Here is a 25,000-nt window from a genome sequence, read left to right on the forward strand (position 1 = left end):
GTCAAGTTCCATAACGTTTTTTTGTGACTGTCATCAGTGGAACACCGTCACATCAAAATGTAATAACTAAAACACACACTTATACATGTAGCTAATATGGTTTCAGGTAGAAATACAGCAGCCAGCAAAAACAAAAAGCGAAGTTTGCACCTTCGCAAAGAAAACGTTGTATCACTCACACTCTTCAAGTAATACACACGCACCATTACATTCATTCACACAGTATCACATTCATCTGCCACTACAATTCTCACATACACTATATTCACACATTTGCAAAGGTGCAAACTTCGCTTTTTGTACTTGTTAGCTACTGTATTTCTACCTGAAACCATATTAGCTACATGTATATAAGTGTGTGTTTTAGTTATTACATTTTTATGTGACGGCGTTCCACTGATGACAGTTACAAGAAAACGTTATGGAACTTGACTTTCTTCATTTTTGCTGGTGTTATGAGTGCAAAATTTATCTTATTTATTGGTGATGATCCGAATAATTTCCCCTGAGAATCACCTCACTTTACCGATGGTGAAAAATACCAGGCTTTGTCGCCGGAGGAAGCGACACGTTTTCGACTTTGTTGATGAAGACGATACTGAGGAGGATCTGCTGGCAATCTTGCGACAATGTTTGGCAGGGGAAAACAGCGTTTTTTTGGTGCGCCCTTCGCAGTCCCGGTGCCTGGAACGATGACGTTATCCAGCACTGGACCACGTCCACCATGGGTACATGTACTAAATGGAATGTCTAGTCTGACTGACTCAGTGACTGGGAGAACGAGCAGTCCCGGTGGCTGGAACGATGACGTTATCCAGCACTGGGCCACCATGGGTACAGGTACTGAGTGGAATGTCTAGTCTGACTGACTCAGTGACTGGGAGAACGAGCAGTCCCGGTGGCTGGAACGATGACGTTATCCAGCACTGGGCCACCATGGGTACAGGTACTGAGTGGAATGTCTAGTCTGACTGACTCAGTGACTGGGAAAACGAGCAGTCCCGGTGCCAGGAACGATGACGTTATCCAGCACTGGGCCACCATGGGTACATGTGTTGAGTGGAATGTCTAGTCTGACTGACTCAGTGACTGGGAAAACGAGCAGTCCCGGTGCCTGGAACGATGACGTTATCCAGCACTGGACCACCATGGGTACAGGTACTGAGTGGAATGTCTAGTCTGACTGACTCAGTGACTGGGAGAACGAGCAGTCCCGGTGCCAGGAACGATGACGTTATCCAGCACTGGGCCACCATGGGTACATGTGTTGAGTGGAATGTCTAGTCTGACTGACTCAGTGACTGGGAAAACGAGCAGTCCCGGTGCCTGGAACGATGACGTTATCCAGCACTGGACCACCATGGGTACAGGTACTGAGTGGAATGTCTAGTCTGACTGACTCAGTGACTGGGAGAACGAGCAGTACCAGTGCCTGGAACGATGACGTTATCCAGCACTGGTCCACCATGGGTACATGTATTGAGTGGAATGTCTCTGACTGGGAGAACGAGCAGTATCGCCCCCGGCACCGGCTTCATTCGCAGCAAACTTGTTCAGTTCTGCGAAGATCCAGGCTCATTTGCTCGTACCCTTTTTCATTGTCGTCTGATATCGCGTTTTTGCTTCGTACCACAGCTCGAGCAATCGGCGCTCCAGTCCCACGCTCCAACTATCCATTGCTGACAACGAAAACCTTAAAACACTTCCCACAACTGCGATACGAGAGAAGAAGAAACTACCTGACTACAACAAACGTCAACTCAAGTTCTTCAACTCCTCTTGCACACTTGCACTTCAGCCAAAATTATTCAGCCACTTAAAGTCTTTCAGCTTTTCAGCGCTTCCAAAAGGGCTGAAAGCTGAAAGTGGCTGGTGCCCCGATTTTGGGCCGTTTCCGTGGAAACCTCAGCTGAAAAAAGCGGATTTTTTGGCTGAACGGCTGAATCAGGCTCGGTGTTAGAGCTCAGCTGTCTCATTACCGCTGTCTACAACGCGACTTGCATGGCAAAGGCGAAGGGGAGTCAAACCATAGTCATAGATCGCTGTTGGTGACGGCCTGACGGCAACGGAGTGATACTTTGACTTCAGTGGTGGCAAAGTAAGTACTCACGTAAAGCCGTGAGATCCGGACTATTTCATGTGTAGATCTACTACAGACAGTATTACAATTAGTAGTGGGATCTACACAACTCCTTAATCATGACATGAGTGATCTAGACGACTACCTGATCATGACATGAGTGATCTAGACGACTCCCTGATCATGACATGAGTGATCTAGACGACTCCCTGATCATGACATGAGTGATCTAGACGACTCCCTGATCATGACATGAGTGATCTAGACGACTCCCTGATCATGACATGAGTGATCTAGACGACTCCCTGATCATGACATGAGTGATCTAGACAACTCCCTGATCATGACATGAGTGATCTAGACGACTCCCTGATCATGACATGAGTGATCTAGACGACTCCCTGATCATGACATGAGTGATCTACACGACTCCCTGATCATGACATGAGTGATCTAGACGACTCCCTGATCAGGACATGAGTGATCTAGACGACTCCCTGATCATGACATGAGTGATCTAGACGACTCCCTGATCATGACTTGAGTGATCTAGACAACTCCCTGATCATGACATGAGTGATCTAGACGACTCCCTGATCATGACATGAGTGATCTAGACGACTCCCTGATCATGACATGAGTGATCTAGACGACTCCCTGATCATGACATGAGTGATCTAGACGACTCCCTTGTAGATATCGTACATGCAGTTGTATGTAGTACTATGTACGCACGTGCAGGCATGCACGTGCTTGTACCGCTTTATGTATAGCACGAGAGAGATGACATGGCGCACTTCTGATGGAGAACTAAAGAAGATCTGTTTAGCACAATGGCTGTCTTGTGAGTGACTGAATAGATGTCTACATTGGCGCAGTGAACGAAAATGACAAAGGGCAGGACGCCCAAGGAATTTATTCCTGACTATGCTGCGAGCAACGTCGGTGCTGATTTTGAACTCTGGCTAGAGGATAAATAATTTCCTTTCAATCAGTGAAGTGACGGCAGCAGCTGACAAGAAACGCTTGTTCTTGAATCTGGCTGGATTAGCAGTGAGGCGCATTGTGAAAGGTCTGGTTGTCACGGTGGAGCAGACACAAGATGGCTCACCTGGAGATGAGTACCAAGCCTTGACGGACGCATTGTTGGCACACTTTCGACCGTCAACAAATGTCACGTCTGAACGTCACAAATTCTGCCAACTCCGCCAAATGGAGGGCGAGTCGGTGACTTCGTTCGTTGGGCGGCTGAGAGAAAAGGCAGATGTTTGCGAATTCAGCTCCACTTCTGTGGATACCATTGTCAACTGCCAAATTCGAGACCAGCTGATCGTGGGCCTGCGTTCTGTTGAGCTTCGAAAGGAGCTGCTGAAACAGTCGAAGCTGACCCTGAACGACGCCGTCACCAAGTCAGTGGCGTTGGAAGCGTCGATTACTGACAGTAAACTGTACGATAGTACCAGAGCTAGTGACGCACCGCCTGTGTTCCCCGTGCCCATCCAGCGTGTGCAAGCTGTCTCTGCAGCTGGTTCTGGATCAGAGGGAAAGAAGTGCAAATACTGCGGACGTAGTCACAAACCAGGCATGCGTAACTGTCCTGCGGCCAACGTCACCTGCAACAAGTGTGGCAAGCGAGGGCATTTTGCAGCGGTCTGCATGTCAAACAAAGTGGAAAGACACGAAGAAAGAGCCCGGCCAGTAGAGGATGAGCCTGATGAGTATGAGCATGCAAGTCGCATGTACGACTCCGCTTTCGCCGTCAGTAGCTCGGCACTCGCAGGCGACAAGACATTCCAGACTACACTCAAAGTCAATGGTGAGCTGTGCACTGGACTGTTAGACAACTCGGACGATCCTCACTGATGATGTGATCAAGCCCACGCGCAAGAGTGACCGCTTGCTGAAAGCGTACAATGGCAGTTTCGTAGAGACTTTGGGCATGGCTGACGTCCACATTTCACATGGTGGCAAGAGCGTGAAGTGCAGTTGTTTCGTGGTAGCAGCCAGTCAGCACTCCGTTCTCTTCGGACAGGATGTCATCAAGGAGCTGAACCTCCTGTCACAAGCAAACGTGGTGAACGTGTCACCCATCGAAATCTCTCTGGAAGACGGCTCAAAGCCTCTAGCCCAGCCACCACGACGCCCAGCTTTCAGTATCCGGGCTGACATCGAGACCGAGCTGAAACGGCTGACCAAGTTGGATATCATTGAACCCGTCAAGAAAGCCACGCCGTGGGTGTCACCACTTGTTCCAGTCCGCAAACCGAATGGAGCATTGCGACTATGCGTGGACTACAGAGAACTGAAAATGTCCGCAAACCGAATGGAGCATTGCGACTATGCGTGGACTACAGAGAACTGAATAAGAGAGTTACACGTGAGCGCAACGTTCTTCCAACCGTTGACGAGATCACAGCTCAGCTTGATGGCGCAGGGGTCTTCTCAGTTCTGGATGCGGAATCTGGATTCCATCAGCTACTCTTGTCAGAAGAAGCAAGGCCTCTAACGACTTTCTCATCGCACTGTGGCCTGTTTCGTTTCAAGCGCTTACCTTTCGGTATTGCATGTGCGCCTGAGATTTTCCAGTGAGTGGTGTCCGACATTCTGGAAGGCCTGCCAGGAGTCATCGTCTACATCGACGACATCCTAGTGTTTGGCTCCAATCAAGCAGAACACGATGCACGGCTAGAAGCAGTCAAGCAGCGACTGCGAGCAGCTAACCTCCAACTCAACTGGACCAAGTGCCGACTGAACCAGGACCGTGTGAAGTATCTGGGACATTGGCTAAGTGCGACCGGCTTGTCCCCAGATGATGACAAGTTACAAGCCATCCAGGAGCTGGCCCCTCCGAATTCTATCTCTGATGTGCGACGGTTCCTGGGGATGGCTACGTACCTTGGAAAGTTCATTCCGAACTTGGCCCAGATCACGGCTTCTCTGCGCAGGCTAGCAAAGCGTGATCCCTTCAGTGTGGATGATGAAGTCCTGCAGGCATTCACCTCAGCAAAGGCTGGTATAGCGTCAGCTTTGCAAGCGTTGGCATTCTTTCAACCAGCATTGGACGTCCCTACTGCTATCAGCTGTGATGCATCGCCAGACGGTTTGGGAGCAGTCCTGTGGCAGAAGAACACCAGTGGCTGTTGGGTACCAGTGACATGTGCCAGTCGCTCTCTATCAGATGTTGAGTCACGCTATTCTCAGCTGGAACGAGAGATGCTGGGAGTGGTATTCGGCCTGACTCGCTTTCGGCAGTATGTACTAGGCCGAGAAGTGCAATTGTTTACGGATCACAAGCCGCTTATTTCTATCGTCCAGAAGCCGTTCGACGAAGTGCCACCGAGGCTTCAGAGATGGCTGGTCGCATTGATGCCCTATCGCTACAGCTTGGTGTTCGTCCCTGGCCAGCAGATGGTTTGTGCTGACACCCTCTCTCGAGCTCCTCTACCTGATCGCACAGCTTCACCTGCAGAGGCACGTTCAATGGCGGAATTCGTTAGTCTCATTCTCGAGGCTTGTCCGGTTCGTTCCAAGGATATTCGCCAGGCCACGGACTCTGATCCGACACTGAGCAGCGTCCGACAAAGAGTGGGCACATCAGTTTGGTTAGGGTGCATCCAAACGGAAGAGCCTTACTTCCTGCTACGCCATCAGCTGGCAGTCATTGAAGGGATTGTCATGCTAGACAATCGCTACGTCATTCGAGAAGAGCTCCGCCCAGCGGTGCTGCGACTAGCACATGAAGGTCATCCAGGCATCGATGCATTCCGGGATACCCTTCGCGAACGGGTTTGGTGGCCAGGTCTCATGAAGGATGCCAATCTGTTTGCAGAGAAATGCTCTGAATGCTGGCGTAAACGCTCCAATCCAGCGCAACAGCTCCTCCCTACAGAGATAGAAGGTGTCTGGCAGAAACTGGCCATTGACCTTGTTACCATTGAGGGAGCCACGTTCCTGTCTGCTATTGATTATGGTTCCCGCTGGCCAGAGCTTCTACCACTGTCCAATACTACGACAACGGGTGTGATCGACAAGCTGATGGAGTTGTTCGCACGGTTTGGTCTGCCTTCAACACTCGTCTCGGATTGGGGCCCACAGTTTGCATCCACTGAGATGTCCAAGTTTCTCGCTCAGTTGGGTGTTGAGCATTGCAAGTCTAGCCCCCGGTATGCTCGCTCTAACGGTATGGTGGAGCGACTACATCGTCTGGTGAAAGAACGAGTTGCCAGCCTGAGACCTCATCTACCGCTACACCGCCGCATCACTCAAGTCTTGTTCGACATTCGCAATTCGCGGCACCGGATGCTAGGTACATCGCCGAGCGAAGCGTTGTTCAGCAGAGTCATTCGGACACGGGTTCCAGCATCCATAACCCCACAGATCGTCAACCCATCTGAGCAGATCAAGGCGAAAGCAGCAATGGTTGAAGGTCATGACTCGCGCCGAGGTGTCCGCAAGTTACCCCATTTGCCATCAGGTACGCGGGTAGTGCTCCATGATGGGTACAGCGACCCTCGAAAAGAATGGAAGGTAGTAGAGCAGTATGGTCGTCAGGTTGGGGTCACTGATGGGTCACGCATACTGCTCCGGAACCGTCAGCATGTTACCGAGTTTGTAGCACCAGCAGCAGCAGCAGCAGCAGCGGAGAAAGCACCCATGAGTGAACCTCTGGCACAGCCAGAGAGGGAGCATGTGCCAGAGCCAGTGTGTGCTCCAGCACTGCCAGTGTCCGACCCAACAAGCCTTCCGTCAGCGAGCAGCGCAACATCCAGGCCCGAAGCTCCGGTAACTGCGCTCACATTGCCGTTGTCTCCTGCAGCTTCACCGGAGACGACAGCATCACCTGCAACACCGGCCTGTATGTCACTGTCACCGTCCAAGTGTATTCCGCGAGGGCGTACAGACCAGAGCTGGCCGTCAGATCAAGCTTACAGAGAAAGCACGTGAAGCTGACATCTGAGTCGTCGAGTCATGCATTACCAAATGAGTGGCTTCAATCGCTACCAGATTGGCGTTGTTTAGAATCTTCTAACTACCTTGTGAATATAAAGATTTTTCTTTATTTTTTTCCCCTTATTGGTCGAGTTTGCATTGTAACTCAAACTCATGGTGTTTTTGCCTCAACGTCAGGCGAAATTACTGGTCAGTCGGCGTCACGCATTTTTCACAAAAATTTGCGTTTCACCTGCTGGGAGAGTATGCGTGTACTCGAGTCTCATCCTGAGCACGTTTTTTTCTCCTTTGTTCAGCTCGAGTATAGCTGTATTTTTCATTGCAAAGCCGTCCTCGATTGTTGTGTTCGTTGTTCAAACGAAGTGGACATTCAATCATAAAGGCAGAGGACATAGGAGCCTGATTGGAGTTTCTCGTGGCATAGGACGGCCACACAGAGACACTTTGGGATTTTCTGAATATAAAATACCGTACGCACGATGCTGAGATCAATTTGTGCGATATCAAATTGTTTGTGATCTACCACATCGAGCAGAACGGGATCCAAACACAAGCTTACCGACGGTTAGGCTGCCGACCTGACTGGACAAATGATCCCTGGCTTCACCAGACGCCAGACGTCGGACACCATGTCCTTTGCCGCGACGTCCATCTCCAAAAAGAACTCCATCTTCGTCGTGAAAAGGCTTGAAATACTCAATATTCAACCGAGATTCGCGGTCTCACCCTTTCTCAGATCGAATCATTTTTTGTTGTAGCAGTTGCAGGGCAGATCCCCGCCACTACTTCAACAGAAGATGGCTCCAAAGCATGCCTGGAACAAGCCATATCGAGGTTGCAAGCCACCCCTCTCAGCACTTTTTTTGAAGAAATTCGAAATTTCAATGGTGGAAGATATACTATGAAGAGAATTTCAAAAAGTATATTTCGCGGAGCGATCGCTCAACCTACGTCATTCAAACTTTGCAGGATGGTTCAGACGTACATGCTAGGCATGGAACCACAGAAGATGATATCATAGCTGACACACAGAGTCACACACACAGCAGATTCGTGTGCACAGATACTAAATTAGTGGACATCGTCATCTTCTTCCCGCTGATCTCAAATGTACGATGACGTGCTATTTCGCCTGACGGTTTTGAGTCAGATTATTTCTAATAGTTGCAACACTTCCCGTCTCTCTTTTACTCCAACACATGTACGTACATTCCTCTGCAAGCTGCAGGATACGGATGCAAGTGTTTTTGTTTTCCTTTTTTCTCTTTCTTCTTTTTTTTTCTTTTTGAGGGAAGGGGGGTAATGTAGATATCGTACATGCAGTTGTATGTAGTACTATGTACGCACGTGCAGGCATGCCGTGCTTGTACCGCTTTATGTATAGCACGAGAGAGATGACATGGCGCACTTCTGATAGAGAACTAAAGAAGATCTGTTTAGCACAATGGCTGTCTTGTGAGTGACTGAATAGATGTCTACATCCCTGATCATGACATGAGTTATCTAGACGACTCCCTGATCATGACATGAGTGATCTAGACGACTCCCTGATCATGACATGAGTTATCTAGACGACTCCCTGATCATGACATGAGTGATCTACACGACTCCCTGATCATGACATGAGTGATCTAGACGACTCCCTGATCATGACATGAATGATCTAGACGACTCCCTGATCATGACATGAGTGATCTACACGACTCCCTGATCATGACATGAGTGATCTAGACGACTCCCTGATCATGACATGAGTGATCTACACGACTCCCTGATCATGACATGAGTGATCTAGACGACTCCCTGATCATGACATGAGTGATCTAGACGACTCCCTGATCATGACATGAGTGATCTAGACGACTCCCTGATCATGACATGAGTGATCTAGACGACTCCCTGATCATGACATGAGTGATCTACACGACTCCCTGATCATGACATGAGTGATCTAGACGACTCACTGATCATGACATGAGTGATCTAGACGACTCCCTAATCATGACATGAGTGATCTAGACGACTCCCTGATCATGACATGAGTGATCTACACGACTCCCTGATCATGACATGAGTGATCTACACAACTCCCTGATCATGACATGAATGATCTAGACGACTCCCTGATCATGACATGAGTGATCTAGACGACTCCCTGATCATGACATGAGTGATCTAGACGACTCCCTGATCATGACATGAGTGATCTACACAACTCACTACAGTCTACAGCAACAGGATCACTAAACCATGGAAAACACCGCCAGGCGTCAATATGAATGAGTCATATCTGTCTGTCGTCGGACGGTATACCCGTAGTACTTCAGCAACCGTATTGACCAGGGGCAGGGAGTCGTAAAAGCCAATTACGATTCCCTGGTGTTGACGTAGATCTACTCACAGTAGTACAATCTAGTAGGTGTCGCACTTCACGATCGATCATCCTTCGTCCATTACTTTGTTTTCGTCTCTTTTAAGACTTTGTCCCTGGTCGCTTACAATTATTCTATAGTGCCAGTGGTCGGCGGTACGCTAGTTGCTGGAATGGCCGCTGAGGAGAATGCAGTGTTCACCGCTTTGGGCTTGAACCAGGCTGAAGTGCCCTATCTGGGTACATTGGACGTGAACGAAACAGAGGATGAGTTGGGTCGAGGCTCATTTGCAGTTGTTTACAAGTCTAAATGGTGTGGATTGAAGGTGGCCGCGAAGGCACTTCATTTTATCCTGATTGATCGAAGAAACCAAGGACGCGACGTCGTATTGCATGATTTTGGAGCAGAGATTGCACGCATGGCACGTCTTCGCCACCCGCATCTGTGTCCTATTTTCGGCGTGGGCATGGTCGGAACAACTCCAGCCATTGTGGTGGAATTGATGTCCGACACACACGCGGTTGGGTGCGTCCCACTCTACCCTGAACCAGCTGGACCGGGTACAGCACCGAGCCCTAAAGCTCATCGGCCCAGGGTCATACCTCCCAAGCCTCACTGTTTGGCGTCAAGTCGCAGCACTCACATTCCTGTACAAGCTGCATTGGATCGACGGTCCCCCAATCCTGACCACCATGACACCACCGAGGGCAGTTGCAAACCAGCACCGGCGCTCCACTCGCCACCAGCAAAAGAACCAGCACCAGCACCAACTAGCACCGACACTGCCCGCCGGAGCCCGTAATAGTGCTCTCCGATCATTCCCCCATGCCACGATCCAAGACTGGAATCGTCTCCCATCTGCCCTGCTACGCAACCTTCCCACGCAGAAGGGAATGCAGGCATTCAAGGAAGGCGCCTACAAGTCGCTCCGCAGCCGAGACTGGCGTTCAGCCACAGATGCCCTCTGAACACTCCCTGAACACCCTCTCTGCTTGCACCGTGGCTCCCCCCTTTTTTATTTATTTTTTATTATTTTATTTATTTTTTATTTACAAATAATCTACGTGGAGATAAAAGTTTAATAATAGCAATGAAAAGTATGAATGCCGCAGACATCACCACGCAACATGACAATTTGTTCAAGGTTTGGTTTTGTGTGTTTCCAAAATCGATTTTCACGTTGCGATCTTCAGTGGAAATACGCAACTAAAGAGATCAAGGGAAAACAAAGGTTAAAAATCCAAAGAAGTGTGACACATGACGGGTAACTTGTGGTAAGTATTACAAAAAGTGAGAACTAAAATAAAGAGTAAGTGTGACAAACGGGCATGAACAGTGCAGAAACAACTCATGAACACGGGGTGCAAACTCACGAAAATAACCTAAGTGCTAAAACATGTTCTTTTTTGCTTACACAAATCGGGCTTATGCGTACGAATACAAACAGCTTCAAGGACCTTCAACTGCTGGACATAACGGGCACGACACAGTACAGAGAAGTGGGAATCATCATACACACTCAAACAATCGGGACGAGATAACAAATGCAAATACACAGCTGACTTCTTACGAATTTCACCCTCATCAGCTCCATCACCTTCCCTGCCACCTGACTCCTCCTCGTCCGTTTTATCACCATCACCACCAGCCGTCTCACCGTCATCCGCCTCGTCTTCATCCGCCGCCTCGTCATCACCCGCCTCGTCGTCATCTGTATCCTCGCCGTCATCCGCCTCGTCGTCATCTGTATTCTCGTCATCCGCCGCATCATCACCCAACTCATATTCACCACCAGTCAGTCGTCTGATACCATCCATGTTCTTCTTCCTACGTCTGTCCCGTGCCACTGTCCTTACCTCATCTACGTCCCGAGATTGTGTTCCGTTTTGCCCCCGGCTTCCGGTCTCCTTCGATGCTCCGCGTGGGCCTTGGCCATTCCTAGCATATATTTCGGTTGAATAATTGGCGGTCGACCTCCGTGGTCTCTGGACCCACGGATCAATCGCCGGAGGGTGCTGCGGTGTCCGCACAGCCGGATACTGTGTCAAAGAAATGGGCTCAATTTCTGTGATTGGCGGTACTGTTGTTGTTGCCGACTCCTCCCCAACCCCAGCCACCAACGGCACTGGTGGTGGCTCCGGTGGCGGCAAGGGCAACGGTGGAGAAGGCACATTCGGTTGGCTTAGTGATCCACCACTCTTCCTCTGCACCGTGTGTTCGACTTGCTCTGGTTGTGTCGGTGGTAGAGGGAGCGGGTTCTTGCGTGGTCTTCCCCGCTTCGGGCGCTTCGCTTTTGCTGCGTCCTGCAGCATGTGAAGTGGTACATGCTGCTTGATACGTGCGCTCAGGTGTTGAAGGGTCCTACCAACGTACCGGCTATCACAATTCCGTTTGTCACACTTACTCTTTATTTTAGTTCTCACTTTTTGTAATACTTACCACAAGTTACCCGTCATGTGTCACACTTCTTTGGATTTTTAACCTTTGTTTTTCCCTTGATCTCTTTAGTTGCGTATTTCCACTGATGATCGCAACGTGAAAATCGATTTTGGAAACACACAAAACCAAACCTTGAACAAATTGTCATGTTGCGTGGTGATGTCTGCGGCATTCATACTTTTCATTGCTATTATTTTTTATTTATTTTTTTTTATTTTATTTTTTTTCTTCCTCTATCACATGTATCATCTTTCCGTTTTTCCTTCCTCTATATAAATGTACCCCCCCCCCCTCCCCTCCCCCTGTGCCTACTCCTCCCCAGTTTTTTGGTGCTCTGAAGTGTTGCTGAAGCCGAGACCTCAGGTCGGCGGAGATGCTCCAGTTTTCACCACCACAGTTGCGTCTGCAACCACCTCTACCATGCAGTATTCTGTTCTCGAGGTTCGTGGTTTCTCGTAAAAAAACAAAACAAACAAACAAAAAAAAAAACACTGGAAACAATGAGCGTTGGTGCACGCAGACAGGACTTGCTTCAGCTGATGCGCTACATCGAACACACTGCTGCAGGTCTTCGCTACTTGCACTCCATCCCGATGGTGCATCGCGACTTGAAGCCAAGCAATGTCCTCGTTGCCAATGGTGTGGCCAAAATCACGGATTTCGGCGTCTCCAAGCTACTGCCTAGCGTTGCCGATCAGTTCCGTGAAGCCGCTCAGTCCATGACCTGACAGCCTGGTACACCGTTATCCATGCCGCCAGAGGCGTTGCAAGAGACGGAATCTGGCCGAGCAAGGTACGATCTTTCGCTTGACGTCTTTTCGTTCGGAGTGACGGCAATGAGCGTGCTGAGTGGTGTGATGCCCTCCATTGAGCTCATGTTCGCAGCAAGATCGCGCCAGGCAGCTGACGGCAGCCTCGTTGCTATACCTGAGCTGGAGCGGCGACGCGCGGAGTTTGCTCGCATCCCTGACGGCCACCCGCTGAAGGACCTGCTGAGACGCTGTCTAGCTGACCCACCGGCCCGGGGACCAGATGCAGTGGAGATTCACGAATTCGTCCAGGGTGTTGTTCAGTTCTTGTCCTCATTGCCGCAGCAGGTACGTGTGTGTTGAACTGTTAGAACTACAGTGTAGGTTAAAAGAGGATAAATACGAAATGACGTCAATGTGAGTCCCCAAGAACTATAAGAGCTTCATAGTATTCAACTTCTTTTGCCTTGCCACCTCAGCCTCGTCATTTTTCCTGTGTTAGAACTTCTCGATGTCCGGGGGAAGAGAGGGGGGGGGGAGGGGGGGGGGGAGAGAGGGAGGGGGGGGGGGATGGGGTTGTGAGGAATTCTAGAGTTTCCCCCGGTCGTTGGTTCCAACGTTATCTTCAAGTCTGCAGTCCAGGAACGTTGAGACGGCCATGTACATGTCCATGCACGCACCTGCGCTACGCACTACGTTCTAGGGATGCTTGTATAGGGGTGGTTCTAGGCGTGCTTGTAAAGGGGTGGTTCTAGGAATGCTTGTATAGGGGTGGTTCTATGAATGCTTGTATAGGGGTGGTTGTATAGGGGTGGTTGTATAGGGGTGGTTGTATAGGGGTGGTTGTATAGGGGTGGTTGTATAGGGGTGGTTGTATAGGGGTGGTTGTATAGGGGTGGTTGTATAGGGGTGGTTGTATAAGGGTGGTTGTATAGGGGTGGTTGTATAGGGGTGGTTGTATAGGGGTGGTTGTATAGGGGTGGTTGTATAGGGGTGGTTGTATAAGGGTGGTTGTATAGGGGTGGTTGTATAGGGGTGGTTGTATAGGGGTGGTTGTATAGGGGTGGTTGTATAGGGGTGGTTCCAGGTATGCTTGTATAGGGGTGGTTGTATAGGGGTGGTTGTATAGGGGTGGTTGTATAGGGGTGGTTGTATAGGGGTGGTTGTATAGGGGTGGTTGTATAAGGGTGGTTGTATAGGGGTGGTTGTATAGCGGTGGTTCTACAGGGGTGGTTGTATAGGGGTGGTTGTATCGGGGTAACTGTGATAATGATTGTGGGGTTGCTTGAGTGGGTGCAAACCAACCGGTGGACCTATACCTGTCACAACTCTTGCATCTTGTCAGTCACGGGTACCTCCAAGTGCGGCTATTGTACATCAGGGAATCTCAGGACTCCTTGATTGAGTTCCAACCGAGTCAGAAGTACCGCAGTGTTCTTGTTCCATGTGGGTCCAAGTACCCACCAGACCAGTCGCTGACCTGGTTAACCTTTCTCTGGAGCAGACACTGCCGGTGCTTGTGGTTATGCTTGTGGGAGCGCTTGTGGTCATGCTTGTGGGAGGGCTTGTAGTTATGCTTGTTGCGTGATTGTTGGGTGCTTGTGGGAGTGCTTGTTTGGTGCTTGTGGGGGTATTTGTAGGGGTACTTTTGGGGGATATTTTGGGGTATTGGTGGGGGTCCTTGTTGGGGAGAATTTGGGGGTGTTTAAGCGGGCACTTGTGTGAGAGTGCTTGTGTACGTGGCTGCTTGTGGGGTGTGGGGGGGGGGGGGGGTGGGGGGAAGTTTGTGGTAGTCCTTTTAGCTAATGTTGTTGGGTCACTTGTGGGAGTACATGTACATGTACATGTATTTGAGGATGTGAGGGTGTTAGGGTGTTAGGGTGTTAGGGTGTTAGGATGTTAGGGTGTTAGGGTGTTAGGGTCTTAGGGTGTTAGGGTGTTAGGGTGTTAGGGTGTTAGGGTGTTAGGGTGTTAGGGTGTTAGGGTGTGAGGGTGTTAAGGTGTTAGGATGTTAGGGTGTTAGGGTGTTAGGATGTTAGGGTGTTACGGTGTTAGGGTGTTAGGGTGTTAGGGTGTTAGGGTGTTAGGGTGTTAGGGTGTTAGGGTGCTTTTTGGGTTTATGGTAGGGCTACATGTGCATGTTAGCACAGTACAACACTCCCTGCATAAATACTGTGATGTTAGCACAGTACAACGCTCCCTGCATAAATACTGTGATGTTAGCACAGTACAACACTCCCTGCATAAATACTGTGATGTTAGCACAGTACAACACTCCCTGCATAAATACTGTGATGTTAGCACAGTACAACACTCCCTGCATAAATACTGTGATGTTAGCACAGTACAACACTCCCTGCATAAATACTGTGATGTTAGCACAGCACAACACTCCCTGCATAAATACTGTGATGTTAGCACAGTACAACACTCCCTGCATAAATACTGTGATGTTAGCACAGTACAACACTCCCTGCATAAATACTGTGATGTTAGCACAGTACAACACTCCCTGCATAAATACTGTGATGTTAGCACAGTACAACACTCCCTGCATAAATACTGTGATGTTAGCACAGTACAACGCTCCCTGCATAAATACTGTGATGTTAGCACAGTACAACACTCCCTGCATAAATACTGTGATGTTAGCACAGTACAACACTCCCTGCATAAATACTGTGATGTTAGCACAGTACAACACTCCCTGCATAAATACTGTGATGTTAGCACAGTACAACGCTCCCTGCATAAATACTGTGATGTTAGCACAGTACAACGCTCCCTGCATAAATACTGTGATGTTAGCACAGTACAACGCTGCCTGCATAAATACTGTGATGTTAGCACAGTACAACGCTCCCTGCATAAATACTGTGATGTTAGCACAGTACAACACTCCCTGCATGAATACTGTGATGTTAGCACAGTACAACACTCCCTGCATAAATACTGTGATGTTAGCACAGTACAACACTCCCTGCATAAATACTGTGATGTTAGCACAGTACAACACTCCCTGCATAAATACTGTGATGTTAGCACAGTACAACACTCCCTGCATAAATACTGTGATGTTAGCACAGTACAACACTCCCTGCATAAATACTGTGATGTTAGCACAGTACAACACTCCCTGCATAAATACTGTGATGTTAGCACAGTACAACACTCCCTGCATAAATACTGTGATGTTAGCACAGTACAACACTCCCTGCATAAATACTGTGATGTTAGCACAGTACAACGCTCCCTGCATAAATACTGTGATGTTAGCACAGTACAACGCTCCCTGCATAAATACTGTGATGTTAGCACAGTACAACGCTGCCTGCATAAATACTGTGATGTTAGCACAGTACAACGCTCCCTGCATAAATACTGTGATGTTAGCACAGTACAACACTCCCTGCATACATACTGTGATGTTAGCACAGTACAACACTCCCTGCATAAATACTGTGATGTTAGCACAGTACAACACTCCCTGCATAAATACTGTGATGTTAGCACAGTACAACACTCCCTGCATAAATACTGTCATGCATTCGTGAACCACTTTACAATCAATGAAGAACTGCGCCGGCACCCGCGGTCAACTGGGTACTCAATACTCAGAGCGAGGCTAGCATAGATACAGCTAACGAGGTTCTCCCCTTATCGGGCATTGCACCACCTCACCCTCACCGTTTATGGCACTGCATCTGCCACCCTGGTATAATCAGTCATGGTGATGGTCTGGCACGAGTGAAACTTCTCTAAGCTGGTCGTGTTTCTCAACACAATCGTGAGCCGGTGGTAACGCGGATGAGCGAACTTTACTTTTATTTTTTACATACATGTATGCATGTACGTCTGAAGGTGCTCATGAAGGTTCTTGTTGCTTGGGTTGGTGCTTGTAGGAGTGTTTCCGGGGGGAGGGGGTGCTTGTGTTGGTACTTGTAGGGGTGTTTCCGGGGGGAGGGGGTGCTTGTGTTGGTGCTTGTAGGGGTATTTCCGGGTGGGGGGGGGGGGGTGCTTGTGTTGGTGCTTGTAGGGGTATTTCCGCGGGGAGGCAGAGGGGTGCTTGTGTTGGTGTTTGTAGGGGTATTTCCGGGGGGGGGAGGAGGGGTGCTTGTGTTGGTGCTTGTAGGGGTATTTCCGGGGGGGGGGTGTTTCCGTGAAGGAGGGTGCTTGTGTTGGTGCTTGTATGGGTATTTCTGGGGGAGGGATGGTGCTTAGGCCCTGGCGGATAATGCTCGGAAAAGTAGCGTTTTCTGCTCGACATTCTGCTCGTATTCTGCCGGTATTGTGCCCCATTCTGCTCGTATTCTGCCGGATTCTCATGTGCTTATGAACACAATGGAGCCATAAATAGGTGCTAGCAGCCCTCCCCGCACTTCGTAGCTGGTTCTGCAGAGTATCTGCTCCTTCTGCACTTTTCTGCCGAATTCTGCTCATTCTGCTACTTTTCTAAAATAACCCATATTCTGCTCGAAATTCTGCCGACATTATCCGCCAGGGCATAGTGGTGCTTGTAGAGGTATTTTCGGGAGGGGGGGGGGTGGTGCTTGTGGAGGTATTTTCGGGAGGGGGTGCTTGTAGAGGTATTTTCGGGAGGGGGGGGTGGTGCTTGTAGAGGTATTTTCGGGAGGGGGGGGGGTGGTGCTTGTAGAGGTATTTTCGGGAGGGGGTGCTTGGAGAGGTATTTCTGGAGGGGGGGGGGGGCTGGTGTTGGTACTTGTAGAGGTACATTGTATTTCCGGAGGGGTGGGGGGGGTGGGGGGATTGGTGTTTGTAGAGGTATTTCCAGGGGGGGGGGGTGCTTGTGGAGCTACATGACATGGACTTCCTCCGCATCATTAAAATTGTCGCTTATCAGAGCACTATTTCAAATCTATTTTGTCCACTCGAAGGGCACGGAAATCAGCTAGAAATTGAGGCAGAACAATGTCGACGACTCGACGGACCAAGCTTTAACCCATTCAACGCTAAAGACGTTTACAGTCAACTTCGCTAATAACGACTGCGGATATAACCACAATTCGTGAATAACGACAGAATTTCCATGCCCAGAGCAAAGTCCCATGTAACTGTATACATTTGACTTTGGATGCAACGACTATCTGAATAACGACAATTCGCGAATAACGACATACTTTTAGTGCCCCGAGGTCATATTCACTGCTTGAATAACGACTTTCTCGGCTTTTGATAGCTATTTCAAGTACCTGTCATGCAGAAGTACCAGAACCCATGGCGATGGATAAAGGCACACATGCAAGAAGATGCAGCCAAGGGGGGGGGGGGTGCTTTTATTTTATTTTTTATTTATTTTTTATTTTGCTTCTGAATATAGTTGGAGTGATCAGCACAGGTACATGTACATGTAGTTGTATGGTGTACAATGTACATGATTGTACAGTAATCATCATACATCTATATGTACATGTCCCTGTAGATGGCTCCAAAGGCTAATTTTTCAATCTATTTCCCACCTTCCATATGGACTGTATAGTTCCTTTCAATTGTAATATGAAAATAAAGTATACACTGGCATAGAGCATGAAAGGAGCTTCATTTTTATATGCATATCATACTATACAAAATATTGGTTCACATACATTCAAATGGGACTTCGAGTATAAGGACACTTCGCGAATAAGGAAACTTTTCTGATGCCCCGCCAAATGTCGTTATTCGCGAAGTTGACTGTATATACGTCTTTTTCAATGATCCATGACTCCTGGTAGCAGGCGATGACGGCAAACTAGCCTTTTTCAAGTACACTGTAACAACCTTTCAGCGGGATAGGGTAAGCAGTTCCACACCTTCTTTCCTTGGCACCATCGCCAATAAGAGAAACGTTTATGAGAAGGTGAGATGCTGTATATGTAGTCCCTGTTGCTAGATTCAACCATGTTCATACACTATTTCCTTGGCTTGGCACTCTCCCTGCAGTGAGCAGGATTCCTTGTGTTCATACACTATTTCCTTGGCTTGGCACTCTCCCTGCAGTGAACAGGATTCCTTGTGTTCGTGCACTATTTTCTTGGCTTGGCACTCTCCCTGCAGTGAGCAGGATTACTTGTGTTCATACACTATTTCCTTGGCTTGGCACTCCCCCCGCACTGAACAGGATTCCTTGTGTTCGTGCACTATTTTCTTGGCTTGGCACTCTCCCTGCACTGAGCAGGATTCCTTGTGTTCGTACACTGTTTCCTTGGCTTGGTACTCACCCCGCACTGAGCAGGATTCCTCCTGTTCATACACTATTTCCTTGGCTTGGCACTCTCCCTGCATTGAGCTGGATTCCTTGTGTTCGTACACTGTTTCCTCGGCATGGCACCCTCCCTGCAGTGACCTGGATTCCTTGTGTTCATACACCATTTCCTTGGCTTGGCACTCTCCCTGCAGTGAGCTGGGTTGCTTGTGTTCGTACACTGTTTCCTTGGCTTGGTACTCTCCCCGAAGTGAGCTGGATTCCTTGAATCTGGAGTTACTTGCCTTAGTTTGCTTAGGCTGTTGCAGGTTATTCTCATTGTGGCTGCTGATCACTGACCCCATGTTATGCACACAGCTGTAGCTCACTTCCAGGGTATTGCGATTGAAGATCTTCCGGAGCTTTTATGTCTTCGGGAAGTGCTTGGAAACAAGGCTCAGGAATCTACCGCCGACATTAGTACTCAGGTTCTTGGAGTAAGGCAGGGGAGGGAAGGGACGGGGGGGGGGGGGGGGTGAACCATATAACCCTCCGGCTACGGCTCTTCCTGCTCCGCTGCTCTTGTGCGTCGGACTGATAGGCCAAGATATCTGTTTATCCACTACACTACAATTAGCTCTGGGTGCATGGTGCTGCGGGGTTGAATGCCTCAATGCGTCACTGGTCGATATTGGGGAAATATGCTTGTTGACAGCAGCAGGCATTTTGGTGGTGATCCCGGGCGGATGGTTGATCTGTTTGCTAACGTAGAGGGGTTTGTCATTTGGCTTTCGGAGAGGTTGAAATTTCCCCATATCCAGGTTCATGGTGATATGCAAGAAATCCACTACTGTATTTTAAAGTTTGGTTCGATAGTCATTCCCAGGTCAAAGCGCTTGAAGATCTATATCCACGTTGTTTGAGAGCTAGTTGAGCTGAAAAGTGCCCACAAGCTTACAGGTCCTGGCACCATCATAGCCGCCTATCGTTACATCGAACATATTATATATACGGCAATCCCTGGATATAAGCCAAGGACAATATTATCGTCCTTGGCTTATATCCAGGGATGGCCGCTATCATAAAAAGGAGCAATTTTCGGCCGTGAATGATGTCCATTATCATGCTGCTCGATTGGAGTGAACTGCTGTGCAAACGATAGAGCAGAGAACAAAGGATTCGCTCACCAATCAAGGGGTAAAATTCGACAAAATCAAGGAATAGAAACATGTGGTGCTGCTTGTCTGGTATCTCCTTAACCCTTTCAGTGCTAATGACGAGATATCTCGCTCTGTAAAGTGTGCCTGAACGGCGGATGACGAGATATCTCGCTCCACGGCCCACGCAATAGTACGAAGTGCATATGTCACTGTACAAACTGTCGTAACTCGTGTCAACGGTGGCCGATTATCACAAACGATAATACCGTTGGAAAGGTATTGAGCTTAGCTTTCCAGTGATATAAAGTTCTTTGCGATAGGACTAGATTTGAGTGAGCGATGACGAATAGAATTGCAAAAAATCAAAAATACGCTTTCTGGCCGGCCATCAGTTCAAACCTTTTGCTCGCGACTCGCTCTTTTTTAGGGAATTTCCCTTTGCTACAGCGCATGCGTGTGGGGAATCAAACAAATCGCTTGGATCTCAGCTTTGCAGCGCAGTTTGAATCGTGAAGTTTGGTTTAGTTTGAGAGAGATGGCGAACGAAAATGTATTATGAAGTTTTTTAACGATTCTGAGACATGTAAGGGCATCTTCTAGAGCACATAGAAGTGACACTGGCATGCCTATGGAGCTGAGAACTGCCAGAGAGTCTTCGCTTGGCTCAGACCTTTCCAACAAGCCATAGATCGTGGAAACACATCAATAGATGCAAACATAGCGAAAGATTTTGCTCGGCGACGTGCATGCAGGGTCTGAAATGAAGGCAAGTGCGCTGAAAGCTTAGCCGGCAGGGGGAAACTAGGCCAGCAGCGAAAGGGTTAATAAGACCACTCAATCACAGACATGGTGTTTCTCCATAGGTTTACTTCTGTTTGGCCACGCATAGCAGCCATAATTCTCTCCAGTACCATGTAGTACTATTCTCTATATAGTTTGGATGATGAGATAATAGAAGAGTAAACTGATGAGGAGTAAGAACATGCACAACCAGCAGGTCAGTGAAACACAAAGAATTCCCGAGCCCGTGAGGGAAGCCCACCAAACGTTCTGGCCTACGGGTGATAACCTGCATGACGTACATACGGCATGCAGTGCATACAATCATAAGTGTAGGGTGGTGTACGCATAACAGTCACGATCTTACTACATCTCCCCTTTTAAGGCGCGCAGCAACAAAGAGAGAGAGAGAGAGAGAGAGAGAGAGAGAGAGAGAGAGAGAGAGAGATAGCAAAGCAGGAAAAAAGCTAAAGACAAAAGAGTGGCGCAAAAATTGGCTAATAGAATCTGTCAAGACTGTGCCATGTGAAGAGAAAAAGAGTCTGAGAGACATTATGCAAGTATCCTGGCAAACAATCTCAAGAAATAATGGAATTCAGCATATCTGATGGGTGTGTGAACAGCACGTCCAGAATGGGTGATTCTACCTGAACCATTAGGAACGGACACACCCACTTCGGACTTGGCCGGCTTAATGAGTCTGTAGGGCAGCGCTCTAGCGAAGTTGTCCTTATCGTCTTTGAGCACTATTACTTAATGCTTCTGACTTAGCCACGTACATGGCAAGATTTAGGCCCTCTGTGATCTCCTTTGCCTCGCTGCTGACTTCATCGTATGCTTCCTCAGGCGCGATCATAGAGTTTTGTTGCTATTGTCTTTCATCAGCTTGCTGTATTGCTCCTTTGCTACTTACTACAGGGTTTGGGTTTTATCGGCTTTCACGATGATTTCCTGAACTGGAATTGCAATATTATGAATTGCTATTATGTTAACCCTTACACCCTGGCCATATTTTTGATTCTGGTTATCAGATTTCCATAACCTTGGCCTGTATTGAAGGACCCCTTCCCCTGCACAGAGAACAATGAGACCAATCTCAACACCACACTTGTCACATATCAAATACCGCAGCGCTTTGAATAGTCCACCGAGCTGAATATACCAGCAAATTCCCTCGATGCCAGCCATTTCACACTCATTCATCGCAGAATGCTCCAATTGTGCAACGCTCCATTGTAGCCCGTTGGTAATTGTTGAATTGGAGAGCTGCGGTGCTCTCCTTCTTTCCTGGTATTTTGATTGTGAACTTTCGTCAAGAACAGTATAAGTTGTGAGCATTTCAGTGCAAGCAACTACATAGACCAAAAACAGATGATTTTGTATGGTCTTGTATCAGAGGGTTAAACCATCTTCTCCACGCTGCTTTTTTATACATTTTTCCCTGCTGACAATCTTCATTGCTTGCTCTGTTGTGTGGTTTCATGTTTGTCTTTTACCCGATTTACGCAGACTGAATCTCCACTGGAAGAATCTCTGGGTGCTTCTGCAGGCCTCGTTACCACTATACTCGACACTATGAGGAGTGTGTCAACTGCCGTACGGGATCTCTCCACATCTCATCAGCAACTAGGCACCAGGTTGGATAATCTCTCTGCACAGGTTGAAGTCACCAACAACCGCATGACTCAGGTCCAGCAGGAGGTCTCTGCTGAAGCTCGCACAACCAACGACAAGATGGATGAAATACAACTGGAAGCCCGGACTACCTATGAACAAGTGGCACAGCTGAGCGACACAATGACGAGAGGTAAATCATTTGCTGTCAACATTTCTGCGGAAATGATGTAAACGCTCCGATGTAGTGTCATCATAAATCAGGGAATGTTGGTTAACCCTTTGGAGTCCATGGTTCGATTTCGAACCATGGGCATTTTGTATGCATGTGGGCGCAGTCAAACTTTCGGTTCTTGGCCAAATTCAACAATCGAAGGGTCTAGATGGTAGAGAAAACTCTCAGCTATCGCCTCGAACAGGTCCGAAGTCTCTCCGATGAAGTTTGAGTGAGCGGCGAGCGATCAAACATTTCGAATTTTCTGCGCTGCGTGCTGCGAGTCAGCAGTGCGTGAAAAAAAGGGATTTTCCCAGCTTCATGACAGGCGACATATGCCAGGACCGGCGCGGCGCGAAGTCACGGCAAGGTAAGCTTCTACTCGAAAAAAATTGAACAGTTCCGAGCTAGATTCAGTGAAATGGCTACAGGAGACCGATTTCGTCTCTGATCTGGTGCTGGACTCGCGTTTGGGGCGCGTTGTGGCGGACAATGAATAGTGTCTTTGCGAGTTTGGGCTCATTGTATGTCTCTCATCAAGAGCTTTCCAACAAGCCCAAGATCTTCAAAATCGGTGAAGTAGAACCAAAGTTATGTTGGAAATGGAGTGCGCATTTTCGTGACTGTCACAAATTCTGCAGAAGCAAAAAAGTTACGGACTCCAAAGGGTTAAAACACAAGTGGGGAAATGGCCGTAAATACATGCCTGCCCACACAACCCTATCTAAAAATGGGAAATTCTGGCACCAGGGTTTCTTCTCTCTCTACAATAATCTGCTTTTAGGTTTGTCACATCGCATGTAAAGAAGTCAAAAATTGCCCATTGGGTGATCCATCGTCGACAGAGCAAATACCTACAGCAAAATCACAAACAGGTCCCCGCTCAAGTTACCCCCCTCCCCCCCCCCCCCCCCCCCCAGTATAGCCTTCCACTAACCCGCACTTGGCGCCTCCCACCCACCAGAACCAACCATTGTGCAGACTCCCCACTGTACAAGTCCCTATAATACTATTGTAGTGACAGACTCCCCACTGTACAAGTCCCTATAATACTATTGTAGTGACAGACTCCCCACTGTACAAGTCCCTATAATACTATTGTAGTGACAGACTCCACACTGTACAAGTCCCTATAATACTATTGTAGTGACAGACTCCCCACTGTACAAGTCCCTATAATACTATTGTAGTGACAGACTCCACACTGTACAAGTCCCTATAATACTATTGTAGTGACAGACTCCCCACTGTACAAGTCCCTATAATACTATTGTAGTGACAGACTCCCCACTGTACAAGTCCCTATAATACTATTGTAGTGACAGACTCCACACTGTACAAGTCCCTATAATACTATTGTAGTGACAGACTCCACACTGTACAAGTCCATATAGTACTATTGTAGTGACGCACCTAAAGTCACATGAGCTTATCAGTGAGTTTTTTTGCGTTATTTGCTATTTTTTGCGGGTCGTTTTGTCTCACACATAGGCGCATGCGCTTGAGTTGCAAGTGTACCGGTACCATGCATAATTTTGCACATAGTGCAATACCGCAATGCACATTTGACCATGTGAATATGGTGTTTTTGTGGTGTCTGTGTGTCCTGGGGTTGACTGCATCTAGGTTCACTTATAAGCCCATGCGCTTATTTGTGCCCATGCGCTTATTTGTGAGGGTGTGCTTATGCCCGGGTATAGGCACATGTGCTTATACGCGCGTCACTACGGTACGATGCCCTCCCTGCTAGCATTTGTGATGTTCCCTCCATCCCTGCTTTCAAACAAGAAATCTGCTCACTGCTGATTAACTCCTTCTGCTCCTGCAGTGCACGCCCTCTCCCATACTTGCAAAAAAGAAAGTGGGGTACATTACTTTCCAACTGCATAACCCACAGCCCCACTCACAGAATCTCACCTCCTCATAAACGTATCTCTTATTGGCGATGGTGCCATCGTGAGAATAAAGAATTCAAAGGTGCGGTCTGTGCTTAGCTGAAAAGGTGAAGATGGATTCGCACTGATGCATCCACGCTTCTAAACGAAAACAAAAAATGTCAAAATATGGACACCAGAATAAGTGAAAACTCTCGAGCACAACAATTCGCGAATAACGACAGAATTTCCATGCCCAGAGCAAAGTCCCATCTAACTGTAATAAAGAAATGTGTCCGCAGATTGAGTAACTGTAATACATATATATATATAATGAGACTTCGGGTATAACGACACTTCGCGAATAAGGACACTTTTCTGATACCCCGTCGAGTGTTGTTATACCCAAAGTTGACTGTAGTCACCTGGCCGCCATTGCTGAGACTTGACTGTCACCTCTCCTTCTTTTCAACTCACATGTAAATTGACACCATCCGCATCATGTCTCACTAACTTTAATGTTAGACTAAACTAGTTGCCTGGAAATATGTTTGCAGCCAGGTGATGTAGAGGTTATCAGTTGTCAG

At 48.1% G+C, this 25,000-nt stretch overlaps 1 protein-coding gene across 1 annotated transcript in view; it reads left to right on the top strand.

Annotated features, from left to right (window-relative positions):
* The window catches only part of LOC135813187 (tripartite motif-containing protein 2-like), a 238,245-nt gene that overhangs the window by 58,578 nt on the left and 154,667 nt on the right, over positions 1–25,000 (top strand). The window contains exon 10 of the mRNA XM_065326404.1: positions 22,221–22,518. Coding sequence (XP_065182476.1) covers positions 22,221–22,518 — 298 coding nt within the window. The remainder of the gene's footprint in view (positions 1–22,220; positions 22,519–25,000) is intronic.

The sequence above is a fragment of the Sycon ciliatum genome, chromosome 3, assembly GCF_964019385.1.
Source record: "Sycon ciliatum chromosome 3, ocSycCili1.1, whole genome shotgun sequence".
NCBI classification, from domain to species: domain Eukaryota; kingdom Metazoa; phylum Porifera; class Calcarea; order Leucosolenida; family Sycettidae; genus Sycon; species Sycon ciliatum.